This window comes from Oncorhynchus keta, chromosome 21, assembly GCF_023373465.1.
Source record: "Oncorhynchus keta strain PuntledgeMale-10-30-2019 chromosome 21, Oket_V2, whole genome shotgun sequence".
Classification (NCBI taxonomy): Eukaryota; Metazoa; Chordata; class Actinopteri; order Salmoniformes; family Salmonidae; genus Oncorhynchus; species Oncorhynchus keta.
Window position 1 is genome coordinate 38,744,078 of NC_068441.1, and position 19,756 is coordinate 38,763,833.

The window sequence follows — 19,756 nt, forward strand, 5'->3', positions numbered from 1 at the left end:
TTACAGGTACAGGTGGAAGTAGTTCCCCCAGGAGCTAAGGCAGCCAAAGAGGTAAAACATCCATGTATCTTTTGTATGTGGGTTTGATTTTGCACTAAATTGATTGGCATGGAGTTGCATTGCTTGTGTTTGAGTTTTGTTGCATCATGTGTAGGAGCTTGCTGTGGACCCGTTTGATGCCCTGGCTGATTCCTTACCCTCATCAGAGTCTTTCGCCCCTGCAGCCCATGTATACACCGGGCCAGAGGTGATAGAGGTACAGAACCTTCACAGAGTGTGTGTGTGTGCACAGTGCAATTTGGATTGGGTTGTGTGTGTGCACCCGGTCACCATGTAAAACAGTGTGTGTTGTTGTATATGTCTCACAGCATGGATTATCCTCAAAGAAGGGAGTGATCTGTGGGGGGAACGACTGCCCACTGCCCCCAGGATACCGATTTGAAGACATGGTCAGTCTTTAAATCACCCTCCCCCTCCAGTGTTCTTCTTCCTCATCATCATCATCATCATCATCATCACTTCTGCATCTTAATCCAACCCTCAGCCTTCTGCTGTTCGAGAGCTTTGAGTTTGCATGTATCTTTAGCTTTGTACTGCAGTACTCCCTTTGACATGAGACATTTGACTGGAACCCCTTGGTTATCAGGTCTTCTAATAGAGAGATACCGTGCATTTGGAAAGTATTCAGAAACCTTGACTTTTTCCACATTTTGTTACGTTACATCCTTATTCTAAAATTGATTAAATTGTTTTTCCCCCTCATTAATCTACACACAATACTCCATAATGAGAAAGAAAAAACAGTTTTTTAAACATGTTTGAACATTTCAAAAGAAATATTACATTTACATAAGTATTCAGACCCTTTACTCAGTACTTTGTTGATGCCCCTTTGACAGCGATTACAGCCTTGACCATCTTCTTGGGTATGATGCTACAAGCTTGGCACACCTGTATTTTGGGTGTTTCTCCCACTCTCTGCAGATTCTCTCGAGCTCTCTCAGGTTGGATGGGGAGCGTCGCTGCACAGCTATTTTCAGGTCTCTCCAGATATGTTTGATCGGGTAGAAGTCCATGCTCTGGCAGGGCCACTTAGAGACTTGTCCCAAAGCCACTCTTGCATTGTCTTGGCTGTGTCCTAAGGGTTGTTGTTCTATTTGAAGGTGAACCTTTGCCCCAGTCTGAGGTCCTGAGTGCTCTGGAGCAGGTTTTCATCAAGGATCTCTCTGTACGTGGCTCCGTTTATCTTTCCCTCGATCCTGACTAGTCTCTCAGTCCCTGCAGCTGAGAAGCATCTCCACAGCATGCTGCCTCCACCATGCTTCACCATAGGGATGGTGCCAGGTTTCCTCCAGGTGTGATTCTTGGCATTCAGGCCAAAGAGTTCAGTCTTGGTTTCATCAGACCGGAGAATGTTGTTTCTCATGGTTTGAGAGTCCTTTAGGTTCCCTTTGTCAAACTCCAACCGGGCTGTCATGTGCCTTGTACTGAGGAGTAGCTTCTGTCTGGCCACTACCATAAAGGCCTGATTAGTGGAGTGCTGCAGAGATGCTTGTCCTTCTGGAAAGTTCTCCCTTCTCCACAGAGGAACTCTGGATCTCTGTTAGAGTGACCATTGGGTTCTTGGTCACCTCCCTGACCAAGGCCCTTCTCACCCCGATTGCTCAGTTTGGCCGGGCGGCCAGCTCTAGGAAGGGTCTTGGTGGTTCCAAACTTCTTCCATTTTAAGAATGATGGCGGTCACTGTGGTCTTGGCGACCTTCAATGCTGCATAAATGTTTTGGTACCCTTCTCCAGATCTGTGCCTCGACACAATCCTGTCTCGGAGCTCTACAGACAATTCCTTTGACTTCATAGCTTGGTTTTTGCTCTGACATGCACTGTCAACTGTGGGACCTTATATAGAAAGGTGTGCGCCTTTCCAAATCATGTCCAATCCATTGAATTTACCACAGGTGGACTCCAATCAAGTTGTAGAAACATCTCAAGGAGGATCAATGGAAATAGGATGTACCTGTGCTCAATTTCGGGTCTTAAAGTAAAGTGTCTGAATACTTTTGTAAATAAGGTACTTCTGGGTTTTTTTCATTCGCAAAAAAATCTAAAAACATCTTCACTTTGTCATTATGGGGTATTGTGTGTAGATTGATTAGGGGAAAAAATTATTTAATCAATTTCAGAATAAGGCTTTAACCCTAGAGGGTTTGGACTAGAGTTTGTTTCTGGACTAGGCCTGTATATAGTTACCACTCTTTAATATTATTTTGAGAAAATGGTCAGCTTTTACTTAAATCTAGGCTTACTCAATTAAAATATGTCATTAATGAACTTTTATTATATTGAATTAAAATGTATATTTTACTTTTAATAGTCCCCAGTTGCAGATGTCAAGCCAAAAGATGTCCCGGTAAGTCATTGTATTTACTGCTAGGGAATACACTGTATGCTGGGGAGAAATATTGAGATATTGACTTTCTCCTCTCAATCTTTGTCACATACCCACATACTAATGCATGTGCGTGCACACACACACACACTAAACAAACCATAGGCCATCCCATGGTCTCTGCTGACAGTTTTGGGTACCTCCTACAGTGTGGAATGTTGCATTGCACTGTGGGGTGTTGGATTTGCAAACAACATTAGACCCACCTCAACCAGCTGGCTCTAGTTCTGCTAAACCCATCCTTTATAAACACACCCACACACTAACAACAGATAAATAGTCAACACACAATCACTCATTACTCCACACCTATTCACTTATATACACTTGCACACACATTCACCCTCTGGGCCACACCTTGTTTTGTACTGCAGTACTCTGTGTAGTATACCTCTGCTTCTAAGAGCTTGTTAGGACAGAAGGCACTCTCTTTTACCCCTGAAGTATGTTGTGTGAGTTGTCAAAAAAAATAAAAGTGAGTTGTCTAAAGTTGCCCGTTTGGTTATGAAGCGTTTTTTTTAAAACCTACTAGCCCAATGCTCTTAACCACTAGGCTTCCTGCCAAATCTGATGTTTTGTAAAGAGATTCTGCACAGAGTCCTTTGCGGAATGCTTTGTTGTGATTTAGATTCTAGGAAATGTGATTGGTGGGTGTGTCGGTTCTTTTGCTCCTGGTCTCTTTTAAATGGTTGGAGTTATTTTGACTCGCCCTCTAGTGGTGCAGTTGAAGACAAAACTGTTACTGTAATGCTTTGTGTATAACTGAGGTTATTTGTTTGCTTGTTTGTTTACTTGTATATCAGAAACCTATGAGCACCGATGAGGCTCTGGACTCCCTGTCCTTTGGGTTCACAACCTCTATGCCTCCCATCCCTCAGAAACAGGAGAAGGTGAGACTTTGCACTATTAACAGGTTATAATCACTTATAAATCAATTAGAGCCCTGTTCCCTAAAACATGCATAAGGTTACAGAATGATTATTTGTCCCATAGTCTTTTGGGTGAGACTGAGGTCTTCTCATGGCTCCTTTCCTTTACATTACCAATAACAGACAGGCTGCTAACAATCATCCTATCACTCCAGTAAGTTGACTGTGAGATTATGCTCAGCTCTCTGAACTCTTCTCTGCATCTCGTCTAATGGCTTGAACCATATGCGTTTATAGAGTGTGCCCACCACATCAAGCAAAGTTGACATGGCTAAAAAGGATCCTGCTAAGTTGGTTATGGCTGTTGCTGCACCAGCTGCTGCGGCTGGAGATGCCTCTCTGAAGGGGCCACAGACTAAGGTAGACTCCAGTTTACTTTGGTGTATTAACCACGCTACAGTTCAAGGCTCTTGAGGGTGGGGCTATCCCTGGGGTTAGGGGGCTATCATTGATCACTTGTTCGTTTCCTTGTCATTTTTTCGCTGTTTTCACACAATGTAGCCAAGATCATGAATTAACAGTGACACAGTAACAGAGACTCACAGTGCATTGGATGCAGTGAAGGATGTCTACTGAACCATTTTAGCCATTTATCAGACGCTCTTATCCAGAGGGACTTACAGGAGCAATTAGAGTTAAGTACCTTGCTCAAGGGCATATCGACAGATTGTTCACCTAGTCAGCTCAGGGATTCGAATCAGCAACCTTTCGGTTACTTGCCCAAAGCTCTTGGACTTCCTTACTTCTGGCCTAGAAGGTGTCTGTATGTCTAAGTGGGAAGTGAACAGACACTCTTATGCTTACTTTTAAGAGTCTTCCCAGCATGCCCACATTTGTGGTACGCTCAACAGGTCAAGACAAACCATGTCTGTCACATCTGTTGTCACCACAGAAAAGCCACAATATATTTCCACTTTTTCTTCTGGTTGCATCACACCAGATATAGTATTGCTTCTGGGATTGTTTACCTGGTTTAGGTTGATGGGGTTTGTTTACCTTCCTATTATTCTACTACACTGTGACTACACATTCTGGTCAGATACTTCTCTTCTCACGTCGCCTTTCCTTTCCATTACCAATGACAGACAAGCTGCTCACAATCATCCTATCACTCTAGTAAACTGGAGTCCCAGACATGCTGCTTTCAACTCTCTAGAGACAGCAGGAGTGGTAGAGCCAAAGAGATACTCCACCCGGCACAGCCAGAAGAGGACTGGCCACCCCTCATAGCCTGGTTCCTCTCTCGGTTTCTTCCTAGGTTTTGGACTTTCTAGGGAGTTTTTCCTAGACACTGTGCTTCTACACCTGCATTGCTTGCTGTTTGGGGTTTTAGGCTGGGTTTCTGTACAGCACTTTGAGAAATCAGCTGATGTAAGAAGGGCTTAATAAATACATTTGATTTGATTTGCTAAGTTGGTTACGGCTGTTGCTGCGCCAGCTGCCGCCGCTGGAGATGCCTCTCTGAAGGGGCCACAGACTAAGGTAGACTCCAGTTTACTTTGGTGTATTAACCACACTACAGTACAAGGCTCTTGAGGGTGGGGCTATCCCTGGGGTTAGGGGGCTATCATTGATCACATGTTTGTTTCCTTGTCATTCTTTCGCTGTTTTCACACAATGTAGCCAAGATCATGAATTAACAGAGTGGCACAGTAATAGAGACTCACAGATCTTGGAAAGAGTGAAGGATGTCTACTGTATCATTTTACATTTTAGCCATTTATCAGACGCTCTTATCCAGAGGGACATACAGGAGCAATTAGAGTTAAGTACCTTGCTCAAGGGCATATCGACAGATTGTTCACCTAGTCGGCTCAGGGATTCGAATCAGCGACCTTTCGGTTAGTTGCCACAAAGCTCTTAACCGCTCGGCTACCTGCCACCTGATTTACCATTCTGCAATTTTTTTGACTACATTAGAAAGAGGGTGCTCTTGTTCCAGCATGAGTTCTACCTATGTAGGTTTGGTTGAATTGAGCCCACAGCCATCCAGAAGCTCAGTTGGGTATAGGAGCTGAGCAGTATCACAGATAGTAGCCTAGTGTTGTATTCACTAACCTCTCCTGCTCTGGGTTACAGGTACAGGTGGAAGTAGTTCCCCCAGGAGCTAAGGCAGCCAAAGAGGTAAAACATCTCTCGCTTTTCTCTCTATTATTCGTTATTAAATGTACCAATTTTATTACATTAAACCTCTTTATTTATTACATTTCGATAAGTTATTACATTAACCGTTGTTACAGGGTGTCAATACATTGAATTTGCTCTTTTTCTGTTGTATACATTGAGTATTAACTCATCCTTGATTGTAGCCAGCACCCATGCACCCAGCCAAAGCTACACCTCTTACCACGGGAGGAGGCAATATTGTAGTGGAGGCAGCAACTCCATGGAAAGCTGAAGTACCAAAGCTTCAAGAGTCTCCGGAACAGACAGCCAAGGTAGATGGCAGACAGTCGAGGAGTGTGGGGCCTCTCTCTTTGGATCTTTATTCTTTACCCGACCTGGCTCTCTTTACGCTCACTTCCCCATTCAACACACTCTTCCTGGGTCATTATTCCATGTGTTATGTCTTCCTCATCTCTCCCGTGATCTTGAGGTTTTAGTCGTTCTTCCACCCCTTTATATGGTATTCTATCTCCCTCTTCTCTCTGCCGATATATTTCAAAACATATCTCTGATTTGGGCTTCTTTACTTCTGGCCTAGAAGGTGTCTGTGTGTCTAAGTGGGAAGTGAACAGGCACTTTTACTTTTAAGCTCTATGACTGAGTCTTCCCAGCATGCCCACACTTTGTTGCGCTCAACACGTCAAGACAAACCATGTCTGTCACATCTATTGTCACCACAGAGAAGCCACAGTATATTTCCACTTTTCCTTTTTCTTCTGGTTGCAGCACACCATATCTAATATTACTTCTGGGTTTGTTTTCCTGGTTTTGGTTGACAGGGTTTGTTTACCTGGTTTAGGTTGATGCGGTTTGTTTACCTTCCTTTTACTCAACTAAACTGCGAAAACAAATTCTGGTCAGGCACTTCTCTTCTCATGGCTCCTTTCCTTTACATTACCAATAACAGACAGGCTGCTAATAATCATCCTATCACTGCAGTAAACTGACTGTGAAATTATGCGCAGCACTCTGAACTCTTCTCTGCACCTCGTCTAATGGCTTGAACCATATGCGTTTATAGAGTGTGCCCACCACATCAAGCAAAGTTGACATGGCTAAAAAGGATCCTGCTAAGTTGGTTACGGCTGTTGCTGCACCAGCTGCTGCGGCTGGAGATGCCTCTCTGAAGGGGCCACAGACTAAGGTAGACTCCAGTTTACTTTGGTGTATTAACCACGCTACAGTACAATAATATTAATAATAATAATATAATATAATAATATATGCCATTTAGCAGACGCTTTTATCCATGTGTGCATACATTCTACGTATGGGTGGTCCCGGGGATCGAACCCACTACCCTGGCGTTACAAGCGCCATGCTCTACCAACTGAGCTACAGAAGGAAGTACAAGGCTCTTGAGGGTGGGGCTATCCCTGGGGTTAGGGGGCTATCATTGATCACTTGTTTGTGTCATTGTAATTTTTTCGCTGTTATCACACAATGTATCCAAGATCATGAATTAACAGATGGGCACAGTAACAGAGACTCAAAGTACATTGGACGCAGTGAAGGATGTCTACTGTACCATTTTACATTTTTATGTAAATACGGTATTTGATTTTTAGAAATTAGCAACAAAAAAAACAACCTGTTTTCACTTTGTCATTATGGGGTATTGTGTGTAGATTAATAAGGGGAGAAATTATGTAATCCATTTTAGAATAAGGCTGTAATTTAACAAAATGTGGAAGAAGGCAAAGGGTCTGAATTCTTTCCGAATGCACTGTATATAGTATATAAGCCTTCCACAACCATAAGACCAATTAATCATTTAATTATTTTATCAAAATAGTTTAACCTGCTTTTTTTGCTATAATTACTGTTCTGGCTTTCAAGTCTGTCTGTGAAAATGCCCTTTTTTGTTACAAATGTAAGTAGAACCAAGCATAATGCACATTCACTAATAATGACTAACTTCTTGTAGTAGGCATTAGGCTATATAAAATGAGCACATGTCTCAATATCTAATATTTAGCTAATCTTTTATATTTCAAGTTTAGCCAGCTTGGATCTATTTGCTAGGTAACAAGGTTGAACAGTTTAATTGTTATGAACACACCCTTTTGTCTGTCTCCAACCTTTTTAAAAGCATGTTAGCCTGTCCACTTTGTTCAGATGTTGAATTCAGGTGGTCTACCTTATTTCTCAGAATGAGAAGGAATGGCCAATATAATAGTTTGTTTTGCTTATTGCACATTTATAAAACACTGGCGAGACCACAGAATGTGGCTAAAATGCTGCTAGCGGTACCCAATGCGTGAGCTCAATCCATTTCTTTCATACTCTAGTTTTAGAAGTGTCGGCTCTGCGCGCAATTTGAGTAGTTGAGACATAAAAGGATATCATTAGAAAAGTTAACTTATCCCCTATGACAGTAAAATAATGTTTCAATGTGTTTTGGTGTCCATATGACCGATTCTATTGCACCAAAACTAAAATGCAAATAGGGAGTTGAAACCGCCTGTCAGAGAGGAAGATGTGATCTCTCAACTTTGTTGGCGTGAGAGGACAGGTGTGTAAATCATAGAGAGAGAGGCAAAGCGAAAGGGTTCGCTCTTGATCAAATCTGTCCAATATAAGCCAAATCAATGCGTTTCTATGGGTTTATTCTGGACCTAAGCTTGTTAAGGCAGAGACGTGCATCTCTTCATTATATATAGACCTCTCGTGTAAATGGGGAGATGCACACCGCACAGAAAGAGCGAAAGAGACGAGACCAAAAATACAACACGAGAACAAGCGGATGTAAACGCTCTTAAAAAAAGATAAATAACCTCGATTCTTGCGGTACAGGCATTTGGAATATCGCGCAAGAACAAAAAATCGAATGAATTTAATGTATCGCCCAGCCCTAAAGTGAGATGTGATTATAACTCGATAATATTTCATCTATTGACAGAAAGTTGAGGATTTGGCTGCCGTTGATGCCTTGTCTGCTGGCTTTTCAAACTTTGCTCCACCTCCACCCGCTCCCATCAAGGTAAAGAAAGACTGATAATTATTGTTCCTCAACCCTTCATCGTAGAACTGTCATTAGCATGAGATGGTAAACTGTTATGAGAACCAATGTCAACTGACATAGCACAGTCATAATGACACAGTACAATGTAGCCTATCTTGTTGGACAGCGAACTTGCTAGCCACCTACTGCTAATGCTAATGCCATGTTGTATTTATGATACATACAAGATGACCATGACATATAATTTTAACACAGTGTGAGCTGTAATAGCTTATGACAACTGATATGTCATGCTAACGTTCTGTAAAGACTGCTTTCTAGTGAAAGCTTGAAATTAGCTGTCCCCTGTTCCTCTCAACTAGAACCTAAGAAACAGTATTTAACAAACCAAATAATCTTTCTCTTTTTCTAGAAAGCTGAAGAGTTTAAGTCTGCACCTGTGACCAAGTGTCCTGCTCCCCCTGTTGACAAGAAAGCTAATGTGGAAAAGGTAAATAACACCAAAGGTCCTACATCCTGCATGACTACATAACATAAGCCATGCATAATACACAATAAACAGTGACAAACGCTTATGTCCCGTGTTAAACTGGGATGTCCAATGTTGCAGCTGATGCTGTGCTACTGTTGTGTTGAGTACTTTGTCATCAAAAATGCTATATTCATGCAAATAGACAACAAACTCTTCAACTATTCTATGTTATACTTATGTCGGGTTGTGAAGCTGTTATCTATTAACTTGTGTTTGTGTTCCAGTTTGCTGTGTTCTCTCTGATGTCAGGATTGGACTCCCCACTGGCCACCAAGCCCAAGACAGATGGGGTTTGTCATTTGAGGGCTAAAGTTTCTATCTAACAACCAATGAAATACTAGTATTTTACGGAAGACCAGTAGAGATGCATTGCAGTTGTTCATGTTCTATGCACCATCCAGTGTACTGTTGATCACATGATCTAATCTCCCTCCCTATGTCCCACTTCCCCCCTCTCTGCCTCTGTGTTCCTTTCTCTGTCTGTGTGTCTCTCTCTCTGTCCCCTCTGCCCCCCCTCTGTCTGTGTGTCTCTCTCTCTGTCCCCTCTGCCCCCCTCTGTCTGTGTGTCTCCAGGGTGGCTCCATGTCCCTGGATGCTCTCAGTGCTCTGAGAGACTCTCTGCCTGCTCCAGAACCAGCACCTGAACCTCCCAAGATCAGACATGAGGACATAGTCACGGTATACTCACACGGACTTGTATTCCCTTTCTTTATTCTTTATTTATGGGGCTCATAGCTGAATTGTTTAGCCTGAAGATGACAGAAACTCCTGCTGTGACAGATAGAGTTAATGTGGTATCTCGTATGGCCACAGGTGCGAAACTTGTGTGTGACATTATTTTGTGTTAATTTCTGCTCTTCAGGAGGGCAAACTCACATCGAAGAAGGGAGTTTTTGTGGGTGAGCGAGATGACACACTCCCACCAAAGTACAGGTTCACAGAAAACAAAGTCAAAGACCTGCCTCCTCTGAAGCCAGAGGTGAGTCTCATATTGGCAGAATGCAAGTCATTGGGAGATAAGAGGACACATTCTGTATCACTTTTAGAAGAACCAGAAGGAACCAGCACTAAAGAGAACCAGGAATTTTTGAAGCGAGGGAATCTCTCTCTCTCTCTCTCCCCCCAGCCCTCCATGGACTCTGGTGAGGCTCTGGAGATCTTGTCAGGTGACTTCATGTCTTCCTGTGTGGCTCCAGCTGTCCATGCTCCTGTCCTCTGCCCCCCAGCTCCTCCCACACAGGTGAACAACACTCTCTAAGATTGATCGTTCACTTATAAAACCATCCACTGATTGGTCTGCTCTGTATAGATCTATGATCATCCAATATGTGTTTTTATGTCTAGCTGCTTACGTCTCTTCATTTTTTTCATTATCAGTAGTATAACAGCTTAATTAACATGTACATGCAGTGTTCTTGTTTTTTCATTTCTCTCTCTTTTGACTCCAGGCCTCAGATGACTTTGCCTTGGATGCCCTGGCAGGGGACTTTGTAGCCCCAGCTGTTGCTCCTGCAGTCAAATCTGCTGTTGACCGCCAGGTACTGAGACACACTTCATGTGACATCATTGTTGTTTTATGCTTCATTCACGTCCAAGATATCGGGTCAGTCAGATTCCCATTGTAACTTGTCAGTGTATGTGTGTGTAGCTATCTAGAGGGACAGTAGATGCTCTGGATACCTTGTCAGACTCCCTGATGGACAAGGCTCCTATCCCAGAGCCTGCTCCTGTCTCAGTCAGAGACATCGTCAAGGTACTTAGGTTTTATAAAGGGTTTATGCATGCTTCATTAAGCCTACATAAGATATACTTAGTTTAAAGTGTGACGGAAAATTGCCTTAGGCAGTTTTGTTGCACAAAGGTTAAATAATCTGCATTTTCGAGATTATTCCTTGGTCAAAATAGAAGCTTTACCGCAATGCAACTAAACCTGTAACAGATAGCATTAGCTCATATTGGCTATTTGACATCAGTCTGCTCTCTGCTCATCCTAGGAGAAAAAGGTTATAGAGGAGAAGCTTACCAAAGTGGGGGAGAGGGATGACAGCCTTCCAGCTGAGTACCGGCCCACAGAGAAAGACCGAAAGGTAACATGTCCAAAGTTGTAGTAGGAAATAAAATGGAGAATCCTGAACATGCTAATCTAATGTGCTAATGTTAACATAAATGCTAATAGGTGTGTAAATAAATGGGTAAACAACCTTTGTGAATTTACACTCCACTACACACCCAGAACATTTTGCAATAAACCATAAATAGTACTCTACCATTCAGATCACTTTTGGACTAAATAATAAAAAACCGTTTACCCTGTGCCAATAAGTTATGTGAGGTGGATATAGGGTGTAAACAAGGCTGTATAAGGTTATGTTTCTTTTATTCTCAAAGGCAATGGCAGAGGCCAAAGTCCAGGCTGATGTTAGACCCAAGCAGGTGAGGTTTCTGTCCAATTGTATCTATAAATGCACAGATAAGTCATATTCCATGTCATACTGTGTTGCAACTCATAAAGGTCATGTTTAAGTCATGTAAACCAGATGTACAGTACATAAGTGACCATCTTCCTCTCTCTTTACAGCCGTCAATGGATGACAGCGAGGCCCTTGACCTCTTGTCTAGAGACTTGTCTTCCTCAACTGGTCCAGCTGCAGCCTCAGTAGTCGTGACAACAGAGCAGAGACAGCCCCGACTGGAGGTACTTACCTACTCTACTGCACACTAACAACCTAACAGACCACTAAAGTGAGTCTCAGAGTAGGAGGGCTGATTTAGGATCAGTTTAGCCTTTTAGATCATAATGAATAAGATTATATAGACAGGGGTGAGACCTAATCCTAAATCAGTACTCCTACGCTGAGACGCTTTTTGAATACAGACCCTGAGATGTTCTGTTGGTAGGCAGGTTAATGAATTGACTGGCTGTTTGTGTTTCTCTGTCCAGCCCATGTCTGCCCCTGTCCTGGATGACCTGGCAGGCACCCTGCTCCCAGACACCCCCGAGTTCAAATCCAAGGGAGACAAGCCAAAGGTGAGGAGGGTATCTAGCAGCAACATGGTCTCATTAGAATAATTATGTCAAAATTGTAACATTTTACCATTGTAGTTGTATGTCTCCGTGGCTTTCATATTAGTTATGTCTCAAAACATTAACACATTTTTCTAATGCAGACTCCTAGTTTAGGAAAAGCAAACGAAGGGCGAGATTTAATCCAATTGCGGGTTATAGGCAATTCAGCTTTAAAAGGCAATGTTCCTGCGGTCGCGATTGCATTCATGGCAAAAGCTGCTTATGTCAGCTCAATCAGACATTGCATTTAAAATACATTGCTTATAACCCTCGATTTAATTGAAACCTAGTCTAACCATTGATTATTTGGTTATAGAGACAGTCGTTGTTGATTGTCTTACAGCGCCCTCTAGTGTTAACCAGACTTCTTACAAGTCTCCCATATCACATATGACCATGGTGCCCCCTGAAGTTAAAACCACTCTGACCAAGGTCTCAACTTTGTTTGTTGCAGAGCAAGTCAAGGTCAAAGTCAAAGGTAAGGATACTATAGAAAACATGAATGAAATTAGATCCTAATAATAATTTGAGATACATGTGATTTGATATCAATGTCCTCTAATTGACTTGAACTTTTGCCTCAGAAACAAAGGAAGGAGGATCCGTCATCCATAGACCATCTGTCTGGACAGCTGAGTTCAGATGTAGTGTCAGCATCCACAAATAAGGATGGCAAGAGCTAGACATCTATGTAAGGACTACAAGACTCAACCATTTTTATTGAAACAGTTTTTATTTATTTTTAAAACTTTATTTAACTAGGCAAGTCAGTTAAGAACACATTCTTATTTACAATGACAGCCTACACCGGCCAAACTCAGACGACGCTGGGTCAATTGTGCGCCGCCCCCTATGGGACTCCCAATCACAGGCGGTTGTGATACCGTCTGTATTCAAACCAGGTTGTCTGTAGTGACGCATCTAGCGGAGATGCAGTGCCTTAGACCGCTGCGCCACTTGGGAGACAATGTGACTGTAATCCATGCTTGCATGTCTCTTATTCCCTAAAGTACTGCATACATACTTTTTAGTCTGAATCTACTGGCCTGGCATACTTATTATGACAGATTTTTGATTCTTCTCCTGTGACATTGACTGATGTACGTTTCTGATATATTGCAGGTTTCTAGCGCACTACATGTCCCCTGCCACACGGTGGCGCCACTCGAGGGAGCTGCTGTGAATGATTCTATTTTTCTAAATGGTGGAGAACATATACTGGATTATAAAAACAAACATGACCACACACTTACACACATGCGCATGTACACACACACACGCACCACAGTGTGCAACGTCTTTCCTGCTTGGTTTCGCACATGACAGAAGATTGTACTAGTTTTGGTTTCTTTCATTTGAGACGAGGAGAGCAAAATAAAGAGAGGGAACGAGAGCGAGCGAGGGAGGGAGTTTGTCCTGACTTATTTCCCAGGATTGAACAGAGAATCTGTCCAATCCTGTAAGGAAAATTAAATCTAGGCTTTGCCTTTCAAGTGGTCTGACTGACTGTCCATCCTAGCTAACTGTCTGCATTGCCCCAACGTTGCAGTGATGTTGCTGCAACATTGCTACAGCGTTGGGGGTAATAGTGAGTGTTATGTGTTTAGGAACAGTATATAGGGGTTATGTAGGATTGGGATGTCTGTCCAATATTGATGTACACAGAAGAGTGAGTTTTCTCTTAAGTGGACACCCACCATAATACACTAGTGTACAGCACAGTCTGCTCAATATTGAAACATATAAAAGGATTTACAGGAAATTATCTGCTTGATATGGATGCATCTGTGAGCAATTCTATACATTTACTTTCTGTAAAGCAATATCTATTAAGAAGGGTTTATATATGTGTGAACTTTACCTTATAAAAGCATTTATTGGTTTCAGAAAGTGGACACAGAAGTTAATTTAGGCAGTCACTATGTCTGTAAACTGTCTTTGTTTGTATACTGTAAAGACTTGCTCTAGATATGAGGACACTGTCATTTACACAGTCTAAAGGGCTATCACTTCTAGTCAAAAAGTCCAACGCTTTGTGGATTATTTCCCCAACATGGTATCACAGAATTATACATATTTAGGTGCAGGTCTCAAACTTAAAACTTGAGAGATATTTTGGAAATGGGAATTCTAATTAAATAAATACAAATAATAATTGTATTGTATGTATTCAGCATTCATGTGTCTGGAGTAACTCCTTGTGCCACCCTCAACAATCGAAAACAGAAAAATACTTTTTGTAGCTAACGTGGGGTAACCTAAAATGTACATTGCCAATAAATAAATGAATGCCTATAACAAGACATGACAGTATTATAATACATTTGTGTAAGAGGGTCTTTCGGTATAGGGAACTTACTGTATATCTGTGTTGCAGTTAAAGGGAAGAAAGTTATACTATTTTAGAAATATTTTCACATGTAATATTAGGACCATCTTTCGCTTGTACAAAGCAGCGCAGGTGTTTTTAATTTGATTTTACAAAGCTCCTTCAACCTTGAGTTTTGGAATGTGTGTTCAACCTCGACTCAAGTCTTCTTTTTGTGTCTTTTGTTTGTGCCTGAGGAGTAGAATTTGAGTGTCGTAAATAAAACATAATAAAAATCGATGTGGTTTCACCATTTCTGTCTTTTTTTTCAGATTTGTAAGAGGTTACTAATAGAGATAAGAGAGAGTAAGAGTAAGATAGAGGTTCACTCTAACATGGTCCTACAGTAACAAGAACACACACAATTACGTACACTATGGTTCAATAATTCAAATATTCAAAAATATTGCTTTATATGGCACATTTCTACCAAACATTCATAGAAGTCTAGGAAGAAACTGAATACGACATTTGAGTTAGAAAATGTTACCTTGGTTTTATTGAAGTTTCACTGCAGAGCTTTTGTCTTTGGTTTAATTTACAGACTTAATATTACAGATTTAATATTTTTTATAATTAATTTAAAATGTAAATATGGAAATGTATATGAAAATGTTAATACACTATATATACAAAGGTATGTGAACACCCCTTCAAATGAGTGGATTTGGCTATTTCAGCCACACCCGTTGATGACAGGTGTATAGCCATGCAATCTCATTTGACCAACATTGGCAGTAGAATGGCGTTAAGAGCTCAGTGACTTTCACCGTGGCACTGTCATCGGATGCCACCTTTCCAAAAAGTAAGTTTGTCACATTTCTGAAACACTTCTGTGAGTGTTGCAACATTTCTGCAAAACTCACTTCCAAGTTCCAAACGGCCTCTGGAAGCAACGTCAGCACAATAAATGTTCGTGGGGAGCTTCCAAAAATGGGTTTCCATGGCCGAGCAGCCCCACACAAGCCTAATATCACCATGCCCAATGCCAAGCATCAGCTGGAGTGGTGGAAATTATATGAAAGCTCACCACCGCTGGACTTTGGAGCAGTGGAAGCACATGAATCACGTTTAATCATCTGGCAGTCCACCGGACTAAACTGGGTTTGTCAGATGCCAGGAGAACGCTACCTGCCCCAATGCATAGTGCCAACTGTAATGTTTGGTGTTGGAGAAATTATGATCCGGGGCTGTTTTTCATGGTTCGGACTAGGCCCCTTAGTTCCAGTGAAGGGAAATCTTAACGCTACAGCCAGGCCTAATCGCACAACATCAGTGCCTGACCTCACTAAGGCTCTTGTGGCTGAATGTAAGCAAGTCCCCGCAGCAATGTTCCAACATCTAGCGGAAAGCTTTCCCAGAAGAGTAGCAGCAAAGGGGGGGACCGACTCCATATTAATCCCCATGATTTTGAAATGAGATGTTCAACGACCAGCTGTCCACATTATTTTGGTCATAGAGTGTACATTCTAACAGAAAAATTAAGGCAGCATATTTACATCAGTTGGTTCAATACTCTTGTTTTGTTTGTTGGGTGTGTGTTTCATGGGTACATGGGGCTATATTGGTGAGTGAATGCAGGACTCAGGGTTGCAATGGGATACGGTGATGTTGAAGAGGAGGCCACAGCCAGCAGCCAAATGGGGCTCAAACAATCACAGGAGCACTAGGTTCCACCTTTCCCACTGCAAAAAACACAAGTCAAACACGGAATACATTTGGGATAAATTATTTACAATGTTCAACCCCATTCAATAATGGAAAATTCAACTTTGATTATCCAAATAAACCCTGTCAAAGATATGAGGGCATTTATATAATGATAAGAATAGTTGTGATCTTGACGATGTCAAATATTCTACCTTTGCACGACTTGGCAGTTGTAGTTGGTTAGCTCTATGGTTGTGGTCATTGGTGCAGTAATTGTGGTTGTTGTTGTCATGGGGGCTAAAAAGTCAATGTGTTAGCATGGATAACTTTCAGACTGTTAATAGGCTATAAAGAACCTCTGATTTAAAAAAACATTGATGTTTAGAACTTTATTATTCTGATACAATTGATTTATGTAATGTACCAAGCTAGCCTACTCACCTGGCCAAGCAAGGTGCATGGTCACCATCCCTTTTCTCTGTTAGATCATTCCGTTGGAGAGTTTCTGATATTGTTTGTGAAATAAAGTACAAATTAGAGATTCAATAAATTACTAACTACTTTATTTCTTATTGAAGATGTCTTATTAATTTATATTTGCATACAGTGGGGCAAAAAAGTATTTAGTCAGCCACCAATTGTACAAGTTCTCCCACTTAAAAAGAGAGAGGCCTGTAATGTTCATGATAGGTACTCTTCAACTATGACAGACAAAATGAGAAAAAAATCAAGAAAATCACATTGTAGGATTTTTAATGAATCTATTTGCAAATTATGGTGGAAAATAAGTATTTGGTCAATAACAAAAGTTTATCTCAATACTTTGTTATATACCCTTTGTTGGCAATGACAGAGGTCAAACGTTTTCTGTAAGTCTTCACAAGGTTTTCACACACTGTTGCTGGTATTTTGGCCCATTCCTCCATGCAGATATCCCCTAGAGCAGTGATGTTTTGGGGCTGTTGCTGGGCAACACTTTCAACTCCCTCCAAAGATTTTCTATGGGGTTGAGATCTGGAGACTGGCTAGGCCACTCCAGGACCTTGAAATGCTTCTTCCGAAGCCACTCCTTCGTTGCCCGGGCGGTGTGTTTGGGAGCATTGTCATGCTGAAAGACACAGCCACGTTTCATCTTCAATGCAGTGTAGCCTAGTGGTTAGAGTGTTGGACTAGTAACCGGAAGGTTGTGAGTTCAAACCCCTGAGCTGACAAGGTACAAATCTGTCATTCTGCCCCTGAACAGGCAGTTAACCCACTGTTCCCAGGCCGTCATTGAAAATAAGAATGTGTTCTTAACTGACTTGCCTGGTTAAAAAAAAAAAAAATGCCCTTGCTGATGGAAGGAGGTTTTCACTCAAAATCTCACGATACATGGCCCCATTCATTCTTTCCTTTACACGGATCAGTCGTCCTGGTCCCTTTGCAGAAAAACAGCCCCAAAGCATGATGTTTCCACCCCCATGCCTCACAGTAGGTATGGTGTTCTTTGGATGCAAATCAGCATTCTTTGTCCTCCAAACACGACAAGTTGAGTTTTTACCAAAAAGTTATATTTCGGTTTCATCTGACCATATGACATTCTCCCAATCTTCTTCTGGATCATCCAAATGCTCTCTAGCAAACTTCAGACGGGCCTGGACATGTACTGGCTTAAGCAGGGGGACACGTCTGGCACTGCAGGATTTGAGTCCCTGGCGGCGTAGTGTGTTACTGATGGTAGGCTTTGTTACTTTGGTCCCAGCTCTCTGCAGGTCATTCACTAGGTCCCCCGTGTGGTTCTGGGATTTTTGCTCACCGTTCTTGTGATCATTTTGACCCCACGGGGTGAGATCTTGCGTGGAGCCCCAGATCGAGGGAGATTATCAGTGGACTTGTATGTCTTCCATTTCCTAATAATTGCTCCCACAGTTGATTTCTTCAAACCAAGCTGCTTACCTATTGCAGATTCAGTCTTCCCAGCCTGGTGCAGGTCTACAATTTTGTTTCTGGTGTCCTTTGACAGCTCTTTGGTCTTGGCCATAGTGGAGTTTGGAGTGTGACTGTTTGAGGTTGTGGACAGGTGTCTTTAATACTGATAACTAGTTCAAACAGGTGCCATTAATACAGGTAACGAGTGGAGGGCAGAGGAGCCTCTTAAATAAGAAGTTACAGGTCTGTGAGAGCCAGAAATCTTTCTTGTTTGTAGGTGACCAAATACTTATTTTCCACCATAATTTGCAAATAAATTCATTAAAAATCCTACAATGTGATTTTCGGGATTTTTTTCTCCTAATTTTGTCTGTCATAGTTGAAGTGTACCTATGATGAAAATTACAGGCCTCTCTCATCTTTTTAAGTGGGAGAACTTGCACAATTGGTGGCTGACTAAATACTTTTTCACCCCACTGTATATTATGGATCCCCATTAGCTGCTGCGACTCTTCCTGGGGTCCAGCAAAATTAAGGCAGTTTATACAATTTTAAAAACATTACAATACATTCACAGACTGTGTGCCCTCAGGCCCCTACTCCACCGCTACCACATATATACAGTACCAAATCTACCTGTACATGTGTATGTTATCGTGTGTATACATGTGTCTGTGCCTATATATGTTGCTTCACTGTGTCATTAATTAAAAGTGAAATTGCTGAATGTGATATATTTTATGATGGTTTACCAGGCTATAGCCTAAACAATAACTTTTACTTTAAAAATACACTCCAGACAACTACAACACTGAATTAATTTGGACAACAAATAAATTACCATTCAAATTGAAATTAAAATAGAATATAAAATGCTATAAGGCAAGCCTATATAACGACACTGTATGAAGTAGGCCTGTGAGAGTTCAAGTATTCTGGCAACATCAAATCGATTACTTAAAAAAGGTAATCTGAAGGGAATAAACGTACTACAGTATAGTAATATGAAAAAGTCTGATTTACCTTGACAAAAGAACAGTAAAACAAGTGTCTGCATCCACTTTTGGACCATTTTAATGTATTTCTGCACAGCAACACGTTCAAGCTCTTCTTCATGGGATGTAGAAACAGGTGTGATGAGGAGCTCAACACGACCCTAAACCCGCCCAAAGTCTTCTTTCATCACTGGTAAAAGAAGTCATTGCATGAGTATTGCACAGAGCTCGTGCACCCAAAGGTGCTCGAGCAGAGCCCACCAATCCGCGCTGCGCTTCGCGACCGACTGGTTTTGTGTGCAAACCGTACGCGCTCTGAGCACTCACACAGCACAATGTGGCGACATAAACTAGGTGATGACGGTAAATACGAATGCAGTCAACATTTCAAAGGGGGGATTTAATCCAAGAGCAACAGATCATTACAGACACCTTTGAGGACGTGACTCTGTGTTGACCTGTTGAGAAACATATTGCAAGAATAACCGAATATTATCAATAGGCCTGTAATTATTAAGGCTATTGGATGCTTGGAAATACATTTTTTCCCCAAAAAATAAAATAAAAAATACACAAAATAAATAGTATATTTTATTTATTTGTTTTATTACTATTATTTTTGCAGCATAATGTATTCATTATGTAGTAGCCTACGCCTATATCATGCCAAACGTAGGCTGTGATTCACTAATCTACAGCCTATGTCAGTAATGTTATGTCAAAGTTTAAT

The 19,756-nt window shown here is 41.5% G+C and overlaps 1 protein-coding gene and 1 long non-coding RNA gene across 51 annotated transcripts in view; one reads left to right on the forward strand and one right to left on the reverse strand.

Annotated features, from left to right (window-relative positions):
• cast (calpastatin) overlaps positions 1 to 14,726 on the forward strand; it is a 104,189-nt gene extending 89,463 nt beyond the window's left edge. For 47 of the 50 annotated variants that reach the window (XM_052473884.1, XM_052473877.1, XM_052473883.1 and 44 more), the window contains 25 exons: positions 7 to 51; positions 155 to 256; positions 369 to 449; positions 2,372 to 2,407; positions 3,250 to 3,336; positions 3,613 to 3,735; positions 4,789 to 4,857; positions 5,455 to 5,499; positions 5,685 to 5,813; positions 6,563 to 6,685; positions 8,444 to 8,524; positions 8,919 to 8,996; positions 9,263 to 9,328; positions 9,612 to 9,716; positions 9,901 to 10,017; positions 10,165 to 10,278; positions 10,487 to 10,576; positions 10,687 to 10,791; positions 11,033 to 11,125; positions 11,427 to 11,471; positions 11,617 to 11,733; positions 11,980 to 12,066; positions 12,560 to 12,583; positions 12,690 to 12,796; positions 13,228 to 14,726. In XM_052473884.1, coding sequence (XP_052329844.1) covers positions 7 to 51; positions 155 to 256; positions 369 to 449; positions 2,372 to 2,407; positions 3,250 to 3,336; positions 3,613 to 3,735; positions 4,789 to 4,857; positions 5,455 to 5,499; positions 5,685 to 5,813; positions 6,563 to 6,685; positions 8,444 to 8,524; positions 8,919 to 8,996; positions 9,263 to 9,328; positions 9,612 to 9,716; positions 9,901 to 10,017; positions 10,165 to 10,278; positions 10,487 to 10,576; positions 10,687 to 10,791; positions 11,033 to 11,125; positions 11,427 to 11,471; positions 11,617 to 11,733; positions 11,980 to 12,066; positions 12,560 to 12,583; positions 12,690 to 12,788 — 2,061 coding nt within the window. In that variant the 3' untranslated portion in view covers positions 12,789 to 12,796; positions 13,228 to 14,726. The remainder of the gene's footprint in view (positions 1 to 6; positions 52 to 154; positions 257 to 368; positions 450 to 2,371; positions 2,408 to 3,249; positions 3,337 to 3,612; positions 3,736 to 4,788; positions 4,858 to 5,454; positions 5,500 to 5,684; positions 5,814 to 6,562; positions 6,686 to 8,443; positions 8,525 to 8,918; positions 8,997 to 9,262; positions 9,329 to 9,611; positions 9,717 to 9,900; positions 10,018 to 10,164; positions 10,279 to 10,486; positions 10,577 to 10,686; positions 10,792 to 11,032; positions 11,126 to 11,426; positions 11,472 to 11,616; positions 11,734 to 11,979; positions 12,067 to 12,559; positions 12,584 to 12,689; positions 12,797 to 13,227) is intronic. The other 3 variants (XM_052473885.1, XM_052473889.1, XM_052473875.1) reach the window with 3 other exon arrangements.
• Positions 14,727 to 14,870: 144 nt separating this feature from the next.
• On the reverse strand, positions 14,871 to 19,262 carry LOC118376208 (uncharacterized). The gene is made up of 4 exons (XR_004823993.2): positions 19,055 to 19,262; positions 16,565 to 16,628; positions 16,336 to 16,420; positions 14,871 to 16,158 (listed from the first exon to the last, which is right to left on the reverse strand). It is a non-coding gene; the product is annotated as an uncharacterized LOC118376208 (long non-coding RNA).
• Positions 19,263 to 19,756: the final 494 nt, after the last annotated feature.